The 17,022-nt window shown below is 28.7% G+C and overlaps 1 protein-coding gene across 1 annotated transcript in view; it reads right to left on the bottom strand.

Annotated features, from left to right (window-relative positions):
- LOC129959314 (uncharacterized) overlaps nt 1–13,327 on the bottom strand; it is a 143,845-nt gene extending 130,518 nt beyond the window's left edge. The window contains exons 1-8 of the mRNA XM_056072133.1: nt 13,253–13,327; nt 11,887–11,928; nt 9,846–9,887; nt 7,694–7,735; nt 6,057–6,092; nt 3,599–3,664; nt 2,267–2,308; nt 214–243 (exon numbers count right to left, since the gene is read on the bottom strand). Of these exons, the coding sequence (XP_055928108.1) occupies nt 214–243; nt 2,267–2,308; nt 3,599–3,664; nt 6,057–6,092; nt 7,694–7,735; nt 9,846–9,887; nt 11,887–11,928; nt 13,253–13,327 (375 nt within the window). The remainder of the gene's footprint in view (nt 1–213; nt 244–2,266; nt 2,309–3,598; nt 3,665–6,056; nt 6,093–7,693; nt 7,736–9,845; nt 9,888–11,886; nt 11,929–13,252) is intronic.
- Nucleotides 13,328–17,022: the final 3,695 nt, after the last annotated feature.

Genomic DNA, 17,022 nt, shown 5'->3' with positions numbered 1-17,022 from the left:
ATATATATATATATATATATATATATATATATATATATATATATATATATATATATATATATATATATATATATATATATATATATATATATATATTGTGAGTTACAAATAAATAAATTTTTAAAAGAAAGGCTATTTCTTTGAAATATAAAGTTTTAGAATAGTATCATCGCTTTATGAATTATAATTGGTCATATTTATTTATTTACTTACAAGAATTGGGCTTAAATCTTCACTTGCAGGCTGGTGTAAAAACATGGAAAGGAAAAAAAATCACAATGAGTAAGACATAAACAAAAAATGTCACCACCTCCCCACACATACACAAAAAAAGATCACTATAAGAAAGCATTACATTATAAAGGAGATCAGAAAATATTATTGAAGGAAGATCATTATTAAAGTTATAAATCTATTCACTCGCCACATAATATCCTCCACAGAAGATTTTAAAAAATGTGATTTTTGTTGAATGTTTTTTTTTTATCTGACGCATTACAAATAGCAAATATGTGCTTAGAATGATACGAAAATGAGTGAAAGTATTTCTCACTCTTCCTAACATAAAAACTAGTGATCTCAAGCAAGGTAATGAAAGTAATGAGAGATCTGATTTTTATATTTGGGATTCGAAATTTGAGCGTTTCGGATTTCGCAGTGTAGTGAAGACAATAAATCTCATTTAACCTGCTTGTTGCGCTTTCCAGTTAACCTATTTGCATGCATACGAATGTAGAAAATATAGACAGTCAACAATTATACTTATGGCAAAATTTGAATGATTAGAGGTTATAATGTTTTTGAATTTATACTTTAGATTTAAAATCTTTTGATCAAAATTTACATATTCCTTTTACTTTTTAATGTAGCGCTTTCACTTGTAGTCGGCGCTTCACTTACATGTACTTAGCGTTTTCACTTGTACATCCTGTTTGAGTTTTTTGGTGAAAATTTTATAGAATAATTAAATTTTAGTCAAAGATTACATTCTACATTTCTTTCATCTAGCAGAACGAAGTTTTGAGTCATAGTTTCCACAGATAGATGGAAAAAATTCCAAAAATAAGTTTTTCAAACTGCGTGAAGTTTGAAATGTGGCAATAGCGGATTTCCTAGTAGGCAAGAGAATACGTCTGCTAAGTTGAAATGGGAACGCAGGCGAGATGATTTACAAAAAAAAAAAAAAAAAAAAAAAAAAAAATTCCGTGGTTACCAGTTAATAAATTTAAAAAAAGGCAAGTTCTTTGAAATAAAACTTTTATTATCATACCATCATGTTATGAAGTGTAATTGGTCATATTCAATTACTTTCTTACAGAGGGCACTGCCGTTTGCTATAAAAATAAGACAAGCAAAGTTAAAAAAAGCCCAATAAGTAAGTCATAAACAGAAAATGAAGCCCCCTCGCTCAAGAAAAAAGATCATTAAAAAAGAGCATTACATTCTAAAAGAGATCACAAAGATCATTACTTAAGTTAAAATAATCTATTCACTAACCACAAATTCTCTTTCAGATAAGATTTTACTACGTGTGACTTTCGGTTCAATTTCTTTTTAAATCTAAGGCATTTGAAAGGAAAAATGAATGATTAGAAAGAAATGAAAATGAGTATATGTATTTTTCACTCGGTCTAATATAAAAACTACGTATCTTATGCAAGACAATGAAGGTCATGAGTGCTCAGATTTTTAATTTTAGGGTCCGAAACATCAGCTATTTTTTTCGCAATATAGAGAAGTTAACAGATATCATTTATCCAGGTTGCTGCGCTTTCCAGTTAATCTATATGCATGCATACGAATGTAGAAAAAATGGACAGTTAATCATTATAATTATTTCAAAATTTAAGTGATTGCATGCCTATAATATATTTAAATTCATACTTTAAATTGAAAATCTTTTCACCAGATTTCAGTCTTACTTTTACTTTTGAAAATGAACACGTTCAGTTGTACTCATCTAAAAAAAATACAAATATCCTGTGAATGGATTTGGTTAAAACGTTTTTAGAACAATTCTAAATTGAGTCACAGATTTCATTCTAGATTTCATTTTTCAATCCCCGGAAAGTCTGAAATGTGGCAATAGCGGCAAGAAAATTAATCTGCTAAGTAGAAACGGGAACAAAGGCGGGCTGATTTATATATATATATTCCTAGATAGTAATATACATTTTTAAAAAATGCCTACTCTTTGGAATATAAAGATTACGACAGTATTATTATTTCATGAAGTATAATTGGTCATATTGAATTATTTACTTACAGAGAGCCTGTTATTCTCCTCTGGCTCGGAATCAATAGAGTGCTAAAAAAAATAATAAGCAATGTTAAAAAAAAGCACAATAAGAAAATCATAAAAAGAAAAGGAACCTACCCCCACCCCAAGAAAAATGTCCGTTAGAAAGGAGCATTACGTTCAAAAGAGATCACAAAGATCATTATAAAATGAGCATTACTTAAGTTAAAACAATCTATTCACTCTTCATAAAATCTCTTTAACATAACATTTATAAAATATGACTTTCCGTTTAATTTTTTTTTATCTGAGGCTTTAGAGATGAAAAATGAATGATTAGAATGAAATGAAAATGAATAAATCTATTTCTCACTCCGTCTAACATAAAATATAGGGATCTTAAGCAAGATGATGAAGATCATGAGTGCTCTGAATTTTATTTTTAGTATTCGAAACATGATTGTTTTGAGTTTCGTACTATAGTGAAGAAACTAATTCTTATTTATCCAGGTTGTTGGGTTTTCGAGTTATCATATTTGCACGCATACGAATGTAGTAAAAGAACACAGAGAATCATTATACTTATAGCAAAATTTATATGATTGTACGCTTATAATATATTTAAATTTATATTTTAGATTTAAAATCCTTTAACCAAATTTTACATATTCCAATTGCTTTTTAAATTAGCGCGTTCACTTATACTCGGGTAAACATTCATACAGTCTTTGTGTGTAGGGTTTTCGTTGAAAATTTTATAGAATAATTCAAATTTGCGTCAGAGATTACGTTCTACATTTCTTCATCTTGCGCAACGGATTTTTGATTCATAGTTTCCACAGATAGTCGAAAACAATTCCAAAAATATGTTTTTCAAACAAGGTGAAGTTTGAAATGTAGCAGCAGCGGATTTCCGACTAGGCAAGAAAATAAGTCTGTTAAGTTGAAAGGGGCGCGCATACGAGCTCATTAAAAAAAAAAAAAAAGGAGGAAAAAAAAAAAAAAAAAAGAAAAATCGCAGTTACCAATGAAAAATATTTTTTTCAAAATATAATTTCTTTGAAATATAATGTTTTAACTGAGTACCATCAAGTTACGAAGGATAAAGGGTCTTATTTATTTATATACTGACAGAAAGTCTTTGAGAACTTGATCCATTTTCAAAGTGCTAGTAATTGAGAGAAGGAAGGGGAAAAAAAAAAGCCCAATGAGTAAGTCATGAATAGAAAATGACTCATCCCCCTCCCCACGCACATCCACAAAAAAGATTATTATTAAAAGATCATTACATTTTAAAAGAGATCACAAAGATCATTATAAAAAGAGCATTCCTAAAGTTAAAACAATCTATTCACTCACCAGAGAAATCCTTTCCAGAGAAGATTCATAAATATGCGACTCTCGGTTTCTTTGTTCTGCCTGAGGCTTTAGAAAGAAATGGAAATGAATAAATATATTTCTTACTCCGTCTAACATAAAAACTAGGAATCTTAAGAAATAAAATGAAGGTCAAGAGTACTCAGATTTTTATTTTCAGGTTCCGAAACATGAGCGTTTATTTTTTTTCGCAATATAGTGAAGTTAATAAATCTCATTTATCCAGGTTGTAGCTTTACTGAGTTAACATATTTGCATGTGTACGAATGTAGTAAATGTAGAAAGTCAACCATTATACTTATTGTATAAGTTATATGGATGTATGCTTTGAATATATTTAAATTTATACTTTAGATTCAAAATCTTTTTAATAAATTTTACATATTCCTTTCACTTTTTTAATTAGCGCGTTCACTTGTACTCGGTTAAACATACATACAAATTTCCTGTTTGGGTTTTTCGTTGAGAATATTTTAAAACAATTCAAATTTACACCAAAGATTACATTCTATATTTCTTTTATTTAACACAACATTTAGCATTAGCAAAGTTTTGAGTCATAGTTTCCAGAGATAGACGGAAATAATTCCAAAAATGAGTTTTTCAAACTGCGTGAAGTTTGAAATGTGGCAATAGCGGATTTCCTACAAGGCAAGAGAATAAGTCTGCTAAGTAGAAGTGGGAACGGGGGAGGGCTGATTTATAAGAAAATATTTTCCTGTTTACCAGTAAATAAATTTTAAAAAATGCAAGCTCTTTGAAATAAAATTTTTATTATCGTATCGTCTTTTTATGACGTTAAATTGGTCATATTCAATTATTTACTGACAGAAAACATGGCGTTTTCTTTTGGTTCGGTAGCTGAAGTATGCTATAAAAATAAGACAAGCAAAGTTTTAAAAAAAGCCCAATAAGTAAGTCCCCCTCCCACAAGAAAAAAAAACATTATAAAAGAGCATTACATTCTAAAAGAGATCACAAAGACCATTATAAAAAGAGCATTACTAAAGTTAAAAGAATCTATTCACGAACCACAAATTCTCTTTCAGATAAGATTTTACAACGTGTGACTTTCGTTTCAATTTCTTTTTAAATCCAAGTCTTTTGAACAGAAAAATGAATGATTAGAAAGAAATGAAAATGAGTATATGTATTTCTCACTCTGTCTAATATAAAAACTACGGATCTAAGGCTATATAATGAAGATCATGAGTGCTGAGATTTTTAATTTTAGGGTCCGAAACATTAGCATTTTTTTTTCGCAATATAGAGAAGTGAATAAATATTATTTTTTCAGGTTGTTGCATTTTTGAGTAAACACATTTGTATGCATACGAATGTAGTAAAAACAGAGTGTTAACCATTACAATTATTGCTAAATTTTTCATAATATAGAGAAGTTAATAAATATCATTTTTTCAGGTTGTTGCGTTTTTGAGTAAACACATTTGTATGTATACGATTGTAGTAAAAAAAAGTGTTAACCATTACAATTATTGCTAAAATTTTCGCAATATAGAGAAGTTAATAAATATTATTTTTTCAGGTTGTTGCGTTTTTGAGTAAACACATTTGTATGTATACGATTGTAGTAAAAACAGAGTGTTAACCATTACAATTATTGCTAAAATTTTCGCACTATAGAGAAGTTAATAAATATTATTTTTTCAGGTTGTTGCGTTTTTGAGTAAACACATTTGTATGTATACGATTGTAGTAAAAACAGAGTGTTAACCATTACAATTATTGCTAAAATTTTCGCAATATAGAGAAGTTAATAAATATTATTTTTTCAGGTTGTTGCGTTTTTGAGTAAACACATTTGTATGTATACGATTGTAGTAAAAACAGAGTGTTAACCATTACAATTATTGCTAAAATTTTCGCACTATAGAGAAGTTAATAAATATTATTTTTTCAGGTTGTTGCGTTTTTGAGTAAACACGTTTGCATGTATACGAATGTAGTAAAAATAGACAGTTAACCATTACAATTATTGCAAAATTTAAATAAGTGCATGCTTATAATACATTTAAATTCATACCTTAGATTCAAAATCTTTTCACCTAATTTCAGTATTCCTTTTACTTTTTTAATCAGCGCGTTCACATGTACTCATCTAAACATACATACAAATATCCTATGAATGGATTTCGTAAAAAAGTTTTTAGAACAATTCAAAATTGAGTCACAGATTACTTTCTAGATTTCATTTTTCAATCTCCGGGAAGTCTGAAATTTGGCAGCAGCGGAAAGAGAATAAATTTGCTAAGTTGAAAAGGGAACAAAGGCGGAATTTATATATATATATATATATATATATATATTCCTAGTTAGTAATATAAATTTTTAAAGAATGCAAACTCTTTGGAATATAAAGATTTAGGATAGTATAATTACTTTATAAAGTATAATTCGTCATATTGAATTATGTACTTACAGAAAGCCTGCCATTATCTCCGGACTCGGAAGAGTGCTAAAAAAAATAAGACAATCAATGTTAAAAAAAGCAAAATATGGAATTCATAAACACAAAATGAACCCACCCACCCCAAGAAAAATGTTCGTTAAAAAGAAGCATTACATTCTAAAAGCGATCACAAAGATCATTATGAAATGAGCATTACTTAAGTTAAAACAATCTGTTCACACATCATAAAACCTCTTCAAGATAAGATTTATAAAATATGACTTTCCGTTGTATTTTTTTTATCTGAGGTTTTAGAGATGAAAAATGAATGATTAGAAAGAAATGAAAATGAATAAATCTATTTCTCACTCCGTCTAACATAAAATATAGGGATCTTAAGCAAGATGATGAAGATCATGAGTGCTCTGAATTTTATTTTTAGTATTCGAAACATAATTGTTTTCAGTTTCGTACTATAGAGAAGAAAATAATTCTTATTTATCCAGGTTGTTGGATTTTCGAGTTATCATATTTGCACGCATACGAATGTAGTAAAAGAACACAGAGAATAATTATACTTATAGCAAAATTTATATGATTGTACGCTTATAATATATATAAATTTATACTTAGATTCAAAATCTTTTCACCAAATTTTACATATTCCAATTGCTTTTTAAATTAGCGCGTTCACTTATTCTCGGCTAATCATTCATACAAACTTCCTGTGTAGGGTTTTCGTTGAAAATTTTATAGAATAATTCAAACTTGCGCTCAAGATTACATTCTACATTTCTTCATCTTGCACAACGGATTTTTGATTCATAGTTTCCAGAGATAGTCGGAAATAATTCCAAAAATATGTTTTTCAAACAAGGTGAAGTTTGAAATGTAGCAGCAGCGGATATCTGACTAGGCAAGAGAATAAGTTTGTTAAGTTGAAAGGGGCGCGCAGACAGGTTCATTTAAAAAAAAAAGAAAAGAAAAGAAAAATCGCAGTTACCAATAAAAAATATTTTTTAAAAAATACAATTTCTTTGAAACATAATGTTTAAAGAGAGTACTATCAATTTATGAAGGAAAAATGGTCATATTTATTTATATACTGACATAAAGTCAGTGAGTACATGATCCATTTGCAAAGTGCTAGTAATTGAGAAAAGAAAGGGAAAAAAAAGCACAATGAGTAAGTCATGAACAGAAAATGACCCCCCCCCACACACGCACACCTACGAAAAATGATTGTTATTATCATTATAAAAAGAGCATTAATAAACTTAAAATAATCTATTCACTCACCAAAGAAATCCTTTCCAGAGAAGATTCATAAACATGTGACTGTCGGTTGATTGATCTTTCTTGTGGCTGAGACATTAGAAAGAAAAAATGAACGATTAGAAAGAAATGGAAATGAATTAATATATTTCTCACTCCGTCAAATATAAAAAGAATGGATTTTAAGAAAGATGATGAGAATTTCCATAGGGAACAATCATCATCTACCATAGAAATTCCATAGGGAACGGAGGCGGGCTGATATATGAAATGTTTTTTTCCTGGTTACCAGTAAATAAATTTTAAAAAATGCATGCTCTTTGAAATAAAATTTTTATTATCGTATCATCTTTATAGGAAGTTAAATTGGTCATATTTAATTATTTACTTACAGAGATCATGGCATTGTCTCCCGTCTCTGTAGATGAAGTGTGCTATAAAAATAAGAGAAGCAAAGTTAAAAAAAAGCCCAATGAGCAAGTCATACACAGAAAATGAACCCTCCTCCCTTAAGAAAAAAGATTATTATAAAAGAGCATTACATTCTAAAAGAGTTCACAAAAATGATTATAAAAAGAGCATAACTAAAGTTAAAAGAATCTATTCAAGAACCACGAATTCTTTTTCAGATAAGATTTTACTACGTGTGACTATCGGTTCAACTTCTTTTAAAATGTTAGTCATTTGAAAGGAAAAATGAATGATTTTAAAGAAAAGAAAATGAATATATGTTTTTCTCACTCCGTCTAACATAAAAATTACGGATCTTAAGCAATATAATGAAGATAATGAGTGCTCAGATTTTTAATTTTAGGGTCCGAAAATCAGAATTTTTTTTCGCAATATAGAGAAGTTAATAAATATCATTTTTTCAGGTTGTTGCGTTTTTGAGTAAACACGTTTGCATGTATACGAATGTAGTAAAAACAGACAGTTAACCATTACAATTATTGCAAAATTTAAGTGATTTTTTGCTTATAATACATTTAAATTCATACTTTAGATTCAAAATCTTTTCACCAAATTTCAGTATTCCTTTTACTTTTTAAAATTAACCCGTTCACTTGTACTCAGCTACCATATATAGCAAATTTTCTGAGAATGGATTTTGTTAAAAATTTTTTAGAACAATTCAAATTTCAGTCACAGATAAAATTTTAGATTTCCTTTTTCAATCTCCGTTAAGTCTGAAATGTGACAGCAGCGAAAAGATAATAAATCTGCTAAATTGAAACGGGAGTAAAGGTGGATATATATATATATATATATATATATATATATATATATATATATATATATATATATATATATATATATATATATATATATATATATATATATATATAGGTAAAATAAATAATAATTGTTAGTAAAATAAATTTTAAAAAAATGCAAACTCTTCGGAGCATAAAGAGTTAGGATAGTATCATTGCTTCATGAAGTAAAATTGGTCATATTGAATTATTTACTTACAGAAAGCCTGCCACTCTCTGATGGCTCGGATTCAAAAGAGTGCTAAAAAAATAAGACAATCAAAGTTAAAAAACGCACACTATGTAAGTTATAAACAGAAAATTACCCCCCCCCCCCAAGAAAAATTTTCAGAATAATTCAAATTTGGGTGAAAGATTACATTCTACATTTCTTCATCTTGCACAACGGATTTTTGATTCAGAATTTACACAGATAGTCGGAAATAATTCCAAAAATGTGTTTTTGAAACTCGGTGAAGTTTGAAATGTAGCATCAACGGAATTCCAACTAGGCAAGGAAAAGTGTCTGTTATGTTGAAAGGGACGCGCAGATGGGTTCAATTAAAACAAAAAGAAAAAAAAAATTGCAGTTACCAATGAAAAATATTTAGAAAAAAAACAATTTCATTGAAATATAATGTTTTAAGAGAGTAATATCAATTTATGATGGATAATTGTTTTTATATTTATTTATATACTGACAGACAGTCGTTGAGTACTTGATCCATTTTCAAAGTGCTAGTAATTGAGAGAAGTAAGGGGAAGAAAAAGCACAATGAGCAAGTCTTAAACAGAAAATGATCCCCCCCCCACGCACACATACTAAAAAGGATTATTATTAAAAGATCATTACATTTTAAAAGAGATCACAAAGATTATTATAAAAAGAGCATTACTAAACTTAAAATAATCTATTCACAAACCAAAGAAATCCTTTCCAGAGAAGATTCATAAATATGCGACTCTCGGTCAATTCTTCTTTCTTGTGGCTGAGACATTAGAAAGAAAAAATGAACGATTAGAAAGAAACGGAAATGAATAAATATATTTCTCACTCCGTCTAACATAAAAACTAGGGATTTTAAGAAAGATAATGAGAATTTCCATAGGGAACCATCATCATCTACCATAGAAATTCCATAGGGAACGGAGCCGGGGTGATATATGAAAATTTATTTTCCTGGTTACCAGTAAATAAATTTTAAAAAATGCATGCTCTTTGAAATAAAATTTTTATTATCGTATCATCTTTATAGGAAGTTAAATTGGTCATATTTAATTATTTACTTACAGAGATCATGGCATTGTCTCCCGTCTCTGTAGATGAAGTGCGCTATAAAAATAAGAGAAGCAAAGTTAAAAAAAGCCCAATGAGCAAGTCATACACAGAAAATGAACCCCCCTCCCCTAAGAAAAAAGATTATTATAAAAGAGCATTACATTCTAAAAGAGTTCACAAAGATGATTATAAAAAGAGCATTACTAAAGTTAAAAGAATCTATTCACGAACCACAAATTCTCTTCCAGATAAGATTTTACAACGTGTGACTTTCGGTTCAATTTCTTTTGAAATCTAAGTCTTTTGAACAGAAAAATGAATGATTAGAAAGAAATGAAAATGAGTATATGTATTTCTCACTCTGTCTAATATAAAAACTACGGATCTAAGGCTATATAATGAAGATCATGAGTGCTGAGATTTTTAATTTTAGGGTCCGAAACATTAGCATTTTTTTTTCGCAATATAGAGAAGTGAATAAATATTATTTTTTCAGGTTGTTGCATTTTTGAGTAAACACATTTGTATGCATACGAATGTAGTAAAAACAGAGTGTTAACCATTACAATTATTGCTAAATTTTTCATAATATAGAGAAGTTAATAAATATCATTTTTTCAGGTTGTTGCGTTTTTGAGTAAACACATTTGTATGTATACGATTGTAGTAAAAACAGAGTGTTAACCATTACAATTATTGCTAAAATTTTCGCAATATAGAGAAGTTAATAAATATCATTTTTTCAGGTTGTTGCGTTTTTGAGTAAACACATTTGTATGTATACGATTGTAGTAAAAACAGAGTGTTAACCATTACAATTATTGCTAAAATTTTCGCAATATAGAGAAGTTAATAAATATTATTTTTTCAGGTTGTTGCATTTTTGAGTAAACACATTTGTATGCATACGATTGTAGTAAAAACAGAGTGTTAACCATTACAATTATTGCTAAATTTTTCATAATATAGAGAAGTTAATAAATATCATTTTTTCAGGTTGTTGCGTTTTTGAGTAAACACATTTGTATGCATACGAATGTAGTAAAAACAGAGTGTTAACCATTACAATTATTGCTAAATTTTTCATAATATAGAGAAGTTAATAAATATCATTTTTTCAGGTTGTTGCGTTTTTGAGTAAACACATTTGTATGTATACGATTGTAGTAAAAACAGAGTGTTAACCATTACAATTATTGCTAAATTTAAATGTTTGCTTGCTCATAATACATTTAAATTCATACTTTAGATTCAAAATCTTTTCACCAAATTTTAGCATTCCTTTTCCTTTTTTAAATTAACCCGTTCACTTGCACTCAGCTACCATACATACAAATTTTCTGTGAATGTATTTCGTTAAAAATTTTTTAGAACAATTCAAATTTGAGTCACAATTCTACATTCTACATTCTTTATTTCTAAATTCTAGATTTCATTTTTCAATCTCCGGGAAGTCTGAAATTTGGCAGCAGCGCCAAGAGAATAATTCTGCTAAGTGGAAACGGGAATAAAGGCGGATATATATATATATATATACAGGGTGTTCATTAATTATTGTCGGCGTTTCCCAACAATTTGCACTTTGTAGGCATTCAGTTGAAGGTGATAATGTATTCGTAAATTACAACTCAAAGAATTATGAATACGTAAATTACAACTCAAAGAATTATGAATACGTAAAGTACAACTCAAAGAATTATGAATGCGTAAAGTACAACTCAAAGAATTATGTATTCGTAAAGTACAACTCAAAGTATCGCCTTCAGCTTAATACCTACAAAGTGCAAATTGTGCAAGCTTTACACTTTAATATCATTAATAAAATTCTTTGAGTTGTAATTTACGAATACGAAATCGGTTTTTGCGTAATATATTTTATTCGAAAGTTATGAGGTACGGAAACCCCGACAATAATTAATGAACACCCTGTATATATATATTCCTAGTTAGTAATATAAATTTTAAAAAATTGCAAAGTCTTTGGAATATAAAGATTTAGGATAATATTATTATTTCATGAAGTATCATTGGTCATATTGAATTATTTACTTACAGAAAGGCTGTCTCCTTCTACTGGCTCGGATTCAACAGAGTGCTAAAAAAATAAGACAATCAATGTTAAAAAAAGCACAATATGTAAGTCATAAACAGAAAATAACCCCCTCCCCCCCAAGAAAAATGTTCGTTAAAAATGAGCATTACATTCTAAAAGAGACCTCAAAGATCATTATAAAAAGAGCATTACTTAAGTTAAAAGAATCTATTCAATCATCACAAAATCTCTTCAACATAAGATTTATAAAATATGACTTTCCGTTGAATTTTTGTTATATGAGGCTTTAGAGATGAGAAATGAATGATTAGAAAGAAATGAAAATGATTAAATCTATTTCTCACTTCGTCTAACATAAAATATAGGGATCTTAAGCAAGGTGATGAAGATCATGAGTGTTCTGAATTTTATTTTTAGGATTCGAAGCATGATTGTTTTGAGTTTCGTACTATAGTGAAGAAAATAATTCTTATTTATCCAGGTAGTTGTGTTTCGAATTATCATATTTCTACGCAGACGAATGTAGTAAAAGAAGAAAGTGAATCATTATACTTTTTGCAAAATTTATATGATTGTAGGCTTATAATATATATAAATTTAGATTCAAAATCTTTTTACCAAATTTTACATATTCCAATTGCTTTTTAAATTAGCGCGTTCACTTATACTCGGCTAAATATTCATACAATCTTACTGTGTAGGGTTTTAGTTGAAAAGAATAATTCAAATATGCGTCAAAGATTACATTCTACATTTCTTCATCTTGCACAACGGATTTCTGATTTATAGTTTCTACAAATAGTCGGAAATAATTCCAAAAATGTCTTTTTCAAACTCGGTGAAGTTTGAAATGTAGCAGCAGTGGATATCCGACTATGCAAGAAAATGAGTGTGTTAAGTTGAAAAGGCACGCAGACGGGCTCATTAAAAGAAATCGCATTTATCAATAAAAAATATTTTTTTAAAAATATATAAATTCTTTGAAATATAATGTTTTAAGAGAGTACTTCTTCTTGCGTACAGCCGACCACCCCGCCACCACTGAACGTAGCAGTATCGACAGGATTTGTTGTGGCCGACATTAAGAGAGTACTATCAATTTATGATGGATAATTGTTTTTATATTTATTTATATACTGACAGAAAGACGTTGAGTACTTGATCCATTTTCAAAGTGCTAGTAATTGGGAGAAGGAAGGGGAAAAAAAAGCATAATGAGTAAAAAGTCGATAGAAAATGACCCCCACCCCCACACCACGCACACCAGCAGAAAAGATTATTATTAAAAGTTAATTAATTTTTAAAGAGATCAAAATGATCATTATAAAAAGAGCATTAAAAAAGTTAAAATAATCTATCCACTCACCAAAGAAATGCTTTCCAGAGAAGATTCATAAATATATGACTCTCTGTTGATATTTGTTTCTTGTACCTGAGGCATTAGAAAGAAAAAATGAATGGTTAGAAAGAAATGGAAATGAATAAATATATTTCTCACTCCGTCTAACATAAGAACTAGGGATCTTAAGTAAGATAATGAAGGTCATGAGTACTCAGATTTTTATTTTAGGTTCCGAAACTTTTAAAAGAAACGCAATTCCATTGAAATATAAAGTTTTAGGATAGTATCATCGATTTATGAATTATAATTGGTCATATTTATTTATTTACTTACACGAAGGGGGTTTGAAGCTCCATTTGCAGGCTGCTGTAAAAACATTGAAAGAAAAAAAATCACCATGAGTAACACCTAAAGAGAAAATTCACCACCTTCCCACACATACACAGAAAAAGATCACTATAAGAGAGCATTACATTATAAAGGAGATCAGAAAATATTATTGAAGGAAGAGCATTATTAAAGTTAAAAAATCTATTCACTCGCCACATAATATCTTCCACAAAAGATTTTAAAAAATGTGATTTTTGTTCAATGTTTTTTTTTATCTGACGCATTACAAATAACAAATGCTTAGAAAAATATGAAAATGGGTGAAAGTATTTTTCACTCTTTCTAACATAAAAACTAGGGATCTTAAGCAAGGTAATTAAGGTAATGAGAGATCTGATTTTTATATTTAGGATTCAAAACTTGAGCGTTTTGGATTTCGCAGTGTAGTGAATACAATAAATCTCATTTAACCTGTTTGTTGTGCTTTCGAGTTAATAAATTTGCATGCATACGAATGTAGAAAGTATAGACTGTCAACCATTAGAATTATTGCAAAATTGAAATGATTGGAGGTAATAATGTATTTTAGTTTATACTTTAGATTTAAAATCTTTTATCAAAATTATACATATTCCTTTTACTTTTTAATTTAGAGCTTTCACTTATACTCGGCGCTTCACTTACATGTACTTATCGCTTTCACTTCTACATCCTGTTTGAGTTTTTCGTTGAAAATTTTATAAAAGAATTAAATTTTAGTCTAAGATTACATTCTACATTTCTTTCATCTAGCAGAACGAAGTTTTGAGTCAAAGTTTCCAGAGATAGGTGGAAATAATTTCAAAAATGTGCTTTTCAAATTTTGTGAAGTTTGAAATGCGACAGTACTAGATTTCTGACTACGCTAGAGAATAAGTCTGCTAAGTCGCAATAAGAACGAAGGCGCGCTGATTTTTTAAAAAAATATTTTCCTATTTACAAATAAATAAATTTTAAAAAATGGAAGCTCTTTGAAGTATAAAGTTTTAGGATAGTATCATCACTTTATTAATTATAATTGGTCATTTTAATTCTTTACTTACAGGGAGACTGGCAGCAGTTGTAGTTTCCACATCGCCAAAGTGCTATAAAAAAAGACAAGCAAATTCGAAAAAAGCACAATGAGTATGTCATAAACAGAAAAGAAGAACTCCCCCCCCCCCCCAAAAAAAAATTATACTAAGATCATTATAATACACTGTTACATTCTAAAAGAGATCACAAAGACAATTATAAACAAGCATTACAGAAGTTAAAATAATATATTCACTCACCACAAAACCTCTTCCAGAAAAGGGTTTAAAAAATGTGACTTTCTGATGATTTTTTTTTGTATCTGAGGCACAAGAAATGAATAGTTAACGATTATAAAGAAATGAAAATGAGTAAAAGTATTTCTCATTCCATCTTACATGAAAAATAGGGACCTTAAGCAAGATAATGTAGGCCATGAGTGCTGAGATTTTTATATTTTGCATTCGAAACAACATCATTTTTTTTTCGGAATGAACTGGAGAAAACAAATTTCATTTATCCTGCTTGTAGCAGTCTTGAGTTAACATATTTGCATGCATACGAGTAAAGTAAAAATAGACAGTTAGCCATTTTACTTATTGCAAAATTTATATGATTATAGGGTTATAATGTATTTAAATTTATTCTTTAGATTCTAAATCATTTTACCAAATTTTGCATATTCAATTTACATTTTAAATTAGCGCGCTCACTTCTATTCGGCAAAACATACATACAAATTTCCAGTTTGAGTTTTTCGTTGAAAATGGTATAGAATAATTCAAATTTGCGTCAAAGGTTACATTCTACATTTCATTCATCTTGCCCAACAAAATTCTGAGTCATAGTGTCCTCAAATACTGTAAAATAATAACAAAAATGTGCTTTTCAATCTTCGGGAAGTCTGCAATTTGGCAGCAGCGGATTTCCGACTAGGCAAGAGAATAAGTCTGTATAGTTTGAAAGGAGCCACCAGGTGGACTGATTTTAAATACATATATTTAGTTAGTTGCCAATAAATAAATCTTTAAAAGAAAGGCAATTTCTTTGAAATATAAAGTTTTAGATAGTATAATCACTTTATGAATTATAATTGGTCATATTTATTTATTTACTTACACGAAGGGGGATTGAAGCTCCATTTGCAGGCTGCTGTAAAAACAAGGAAAGAAAAAAATCACAATGAGTAAGACATAAACAGATAATGTCACCGCCTCCCCACACATACACAGAAAAAGATCACTATAAAAGAGCATTACATTATAAAGGAGATCAGAAAATTTTTTTTAAGGAAGAACATTATTAAAGTTAAAAAATCTATTTACTCTCAACATAATCTTTTCAAGACAAGATTTTAAAAAATGTGATTTTTGTTGAATGTTTTTTTTTCATGTGACGTATTAGAAATGACAAATGTATAACTAGAAAGATATGAAAATAAGTGAAAGTATTTCTCACTCTTTCTAACATAAAAACTAGGGATCTTAAGAAAGGCAATTAAGGTAATGACAGATCCGATTTTTATATTTGGAATTGGAAACTTGAGCGTTTTGGATTTCGCAGTGTACTGAATACAAAAAATCTCATTTGACCTATTTGTTGTGCTTTCGAGTTAACCTATTTGCATGCATACGAATGTGTAAAATATAGACAGTCAACAATTATACTTATTGCAAAATTGAAATGATTGGAGGTAATAATGTATTTCAAATTATACTTTAGATTCAAAATCTTTTATCAAAATTTTACTTTTACTTTTTTAATCAGTGCTTTCACTTGTACTCTGCGCTTCACTTGCATATACTTATCGCTTTTACTTCTACATCCTGTTTTAGTTTTTCGTTGAAAATTTTATAGAAGAATTAAATTTTAGTCTAAGATTACATTCTATTTTTCTTTCATCTAGCAGAACGAAGTTTCACAGATAGGTGGAAATAATTCCAAAAATGTGTTTCACAAATTCTATGAAGTTTGAAATGTGGCAGTAATAGATTTCTGTCTACGCAAGAGAATAAGTCTGCTAAGTTGAAATAAGAACGCAGGTGAGCTGATTTTTTTAAAAAAATATTTTCCTACTTACAAGTAAAGAAATTTAAAAAAATGGAATGACTTTGAAATATAAAGTTTTTGGATAGTATCGTCACTTTATTAATTATAATTGGTCATTTTAATTGTTTACTTACGGAAAGACTTGCTTCAGTAGAAGTTTCCACATCGCCAAAGTGCTATAAAAAAAGACAAGGAAAGTCGAAAAAATCACAATGAGTATGTCATAAACAGAAAAGGTTAACTCCCCCCCCCACACACACAAAAAAGAAAATTATAATAAGATCATTACAATAGACCGTTACATTCTAAAAGAGATCACAAAAACAATTATAAAAAGAGCATTAAAAAGGTTAAAATAATAC

The sequence above is a fragment of the Argiope bruennichi genome, chromosome X1 (assembly GCF_947563725.1).
Source record: "Argiope bruennichi chromosome X1, qqArgBrue1.1, whole genome shotgun sequence".
Taxonomy (NCBI): domain Eukaryota; kingdom Metazoa; phylum Arthropoda; class Arachnida; order Araneae; family Araneidae; genus Argiope; species Argiope bruennichi.
Note: the sequence above shows the minus strand (reverse complement) of the source record. Positions and strands in the feature narration are given on the sequence as shown.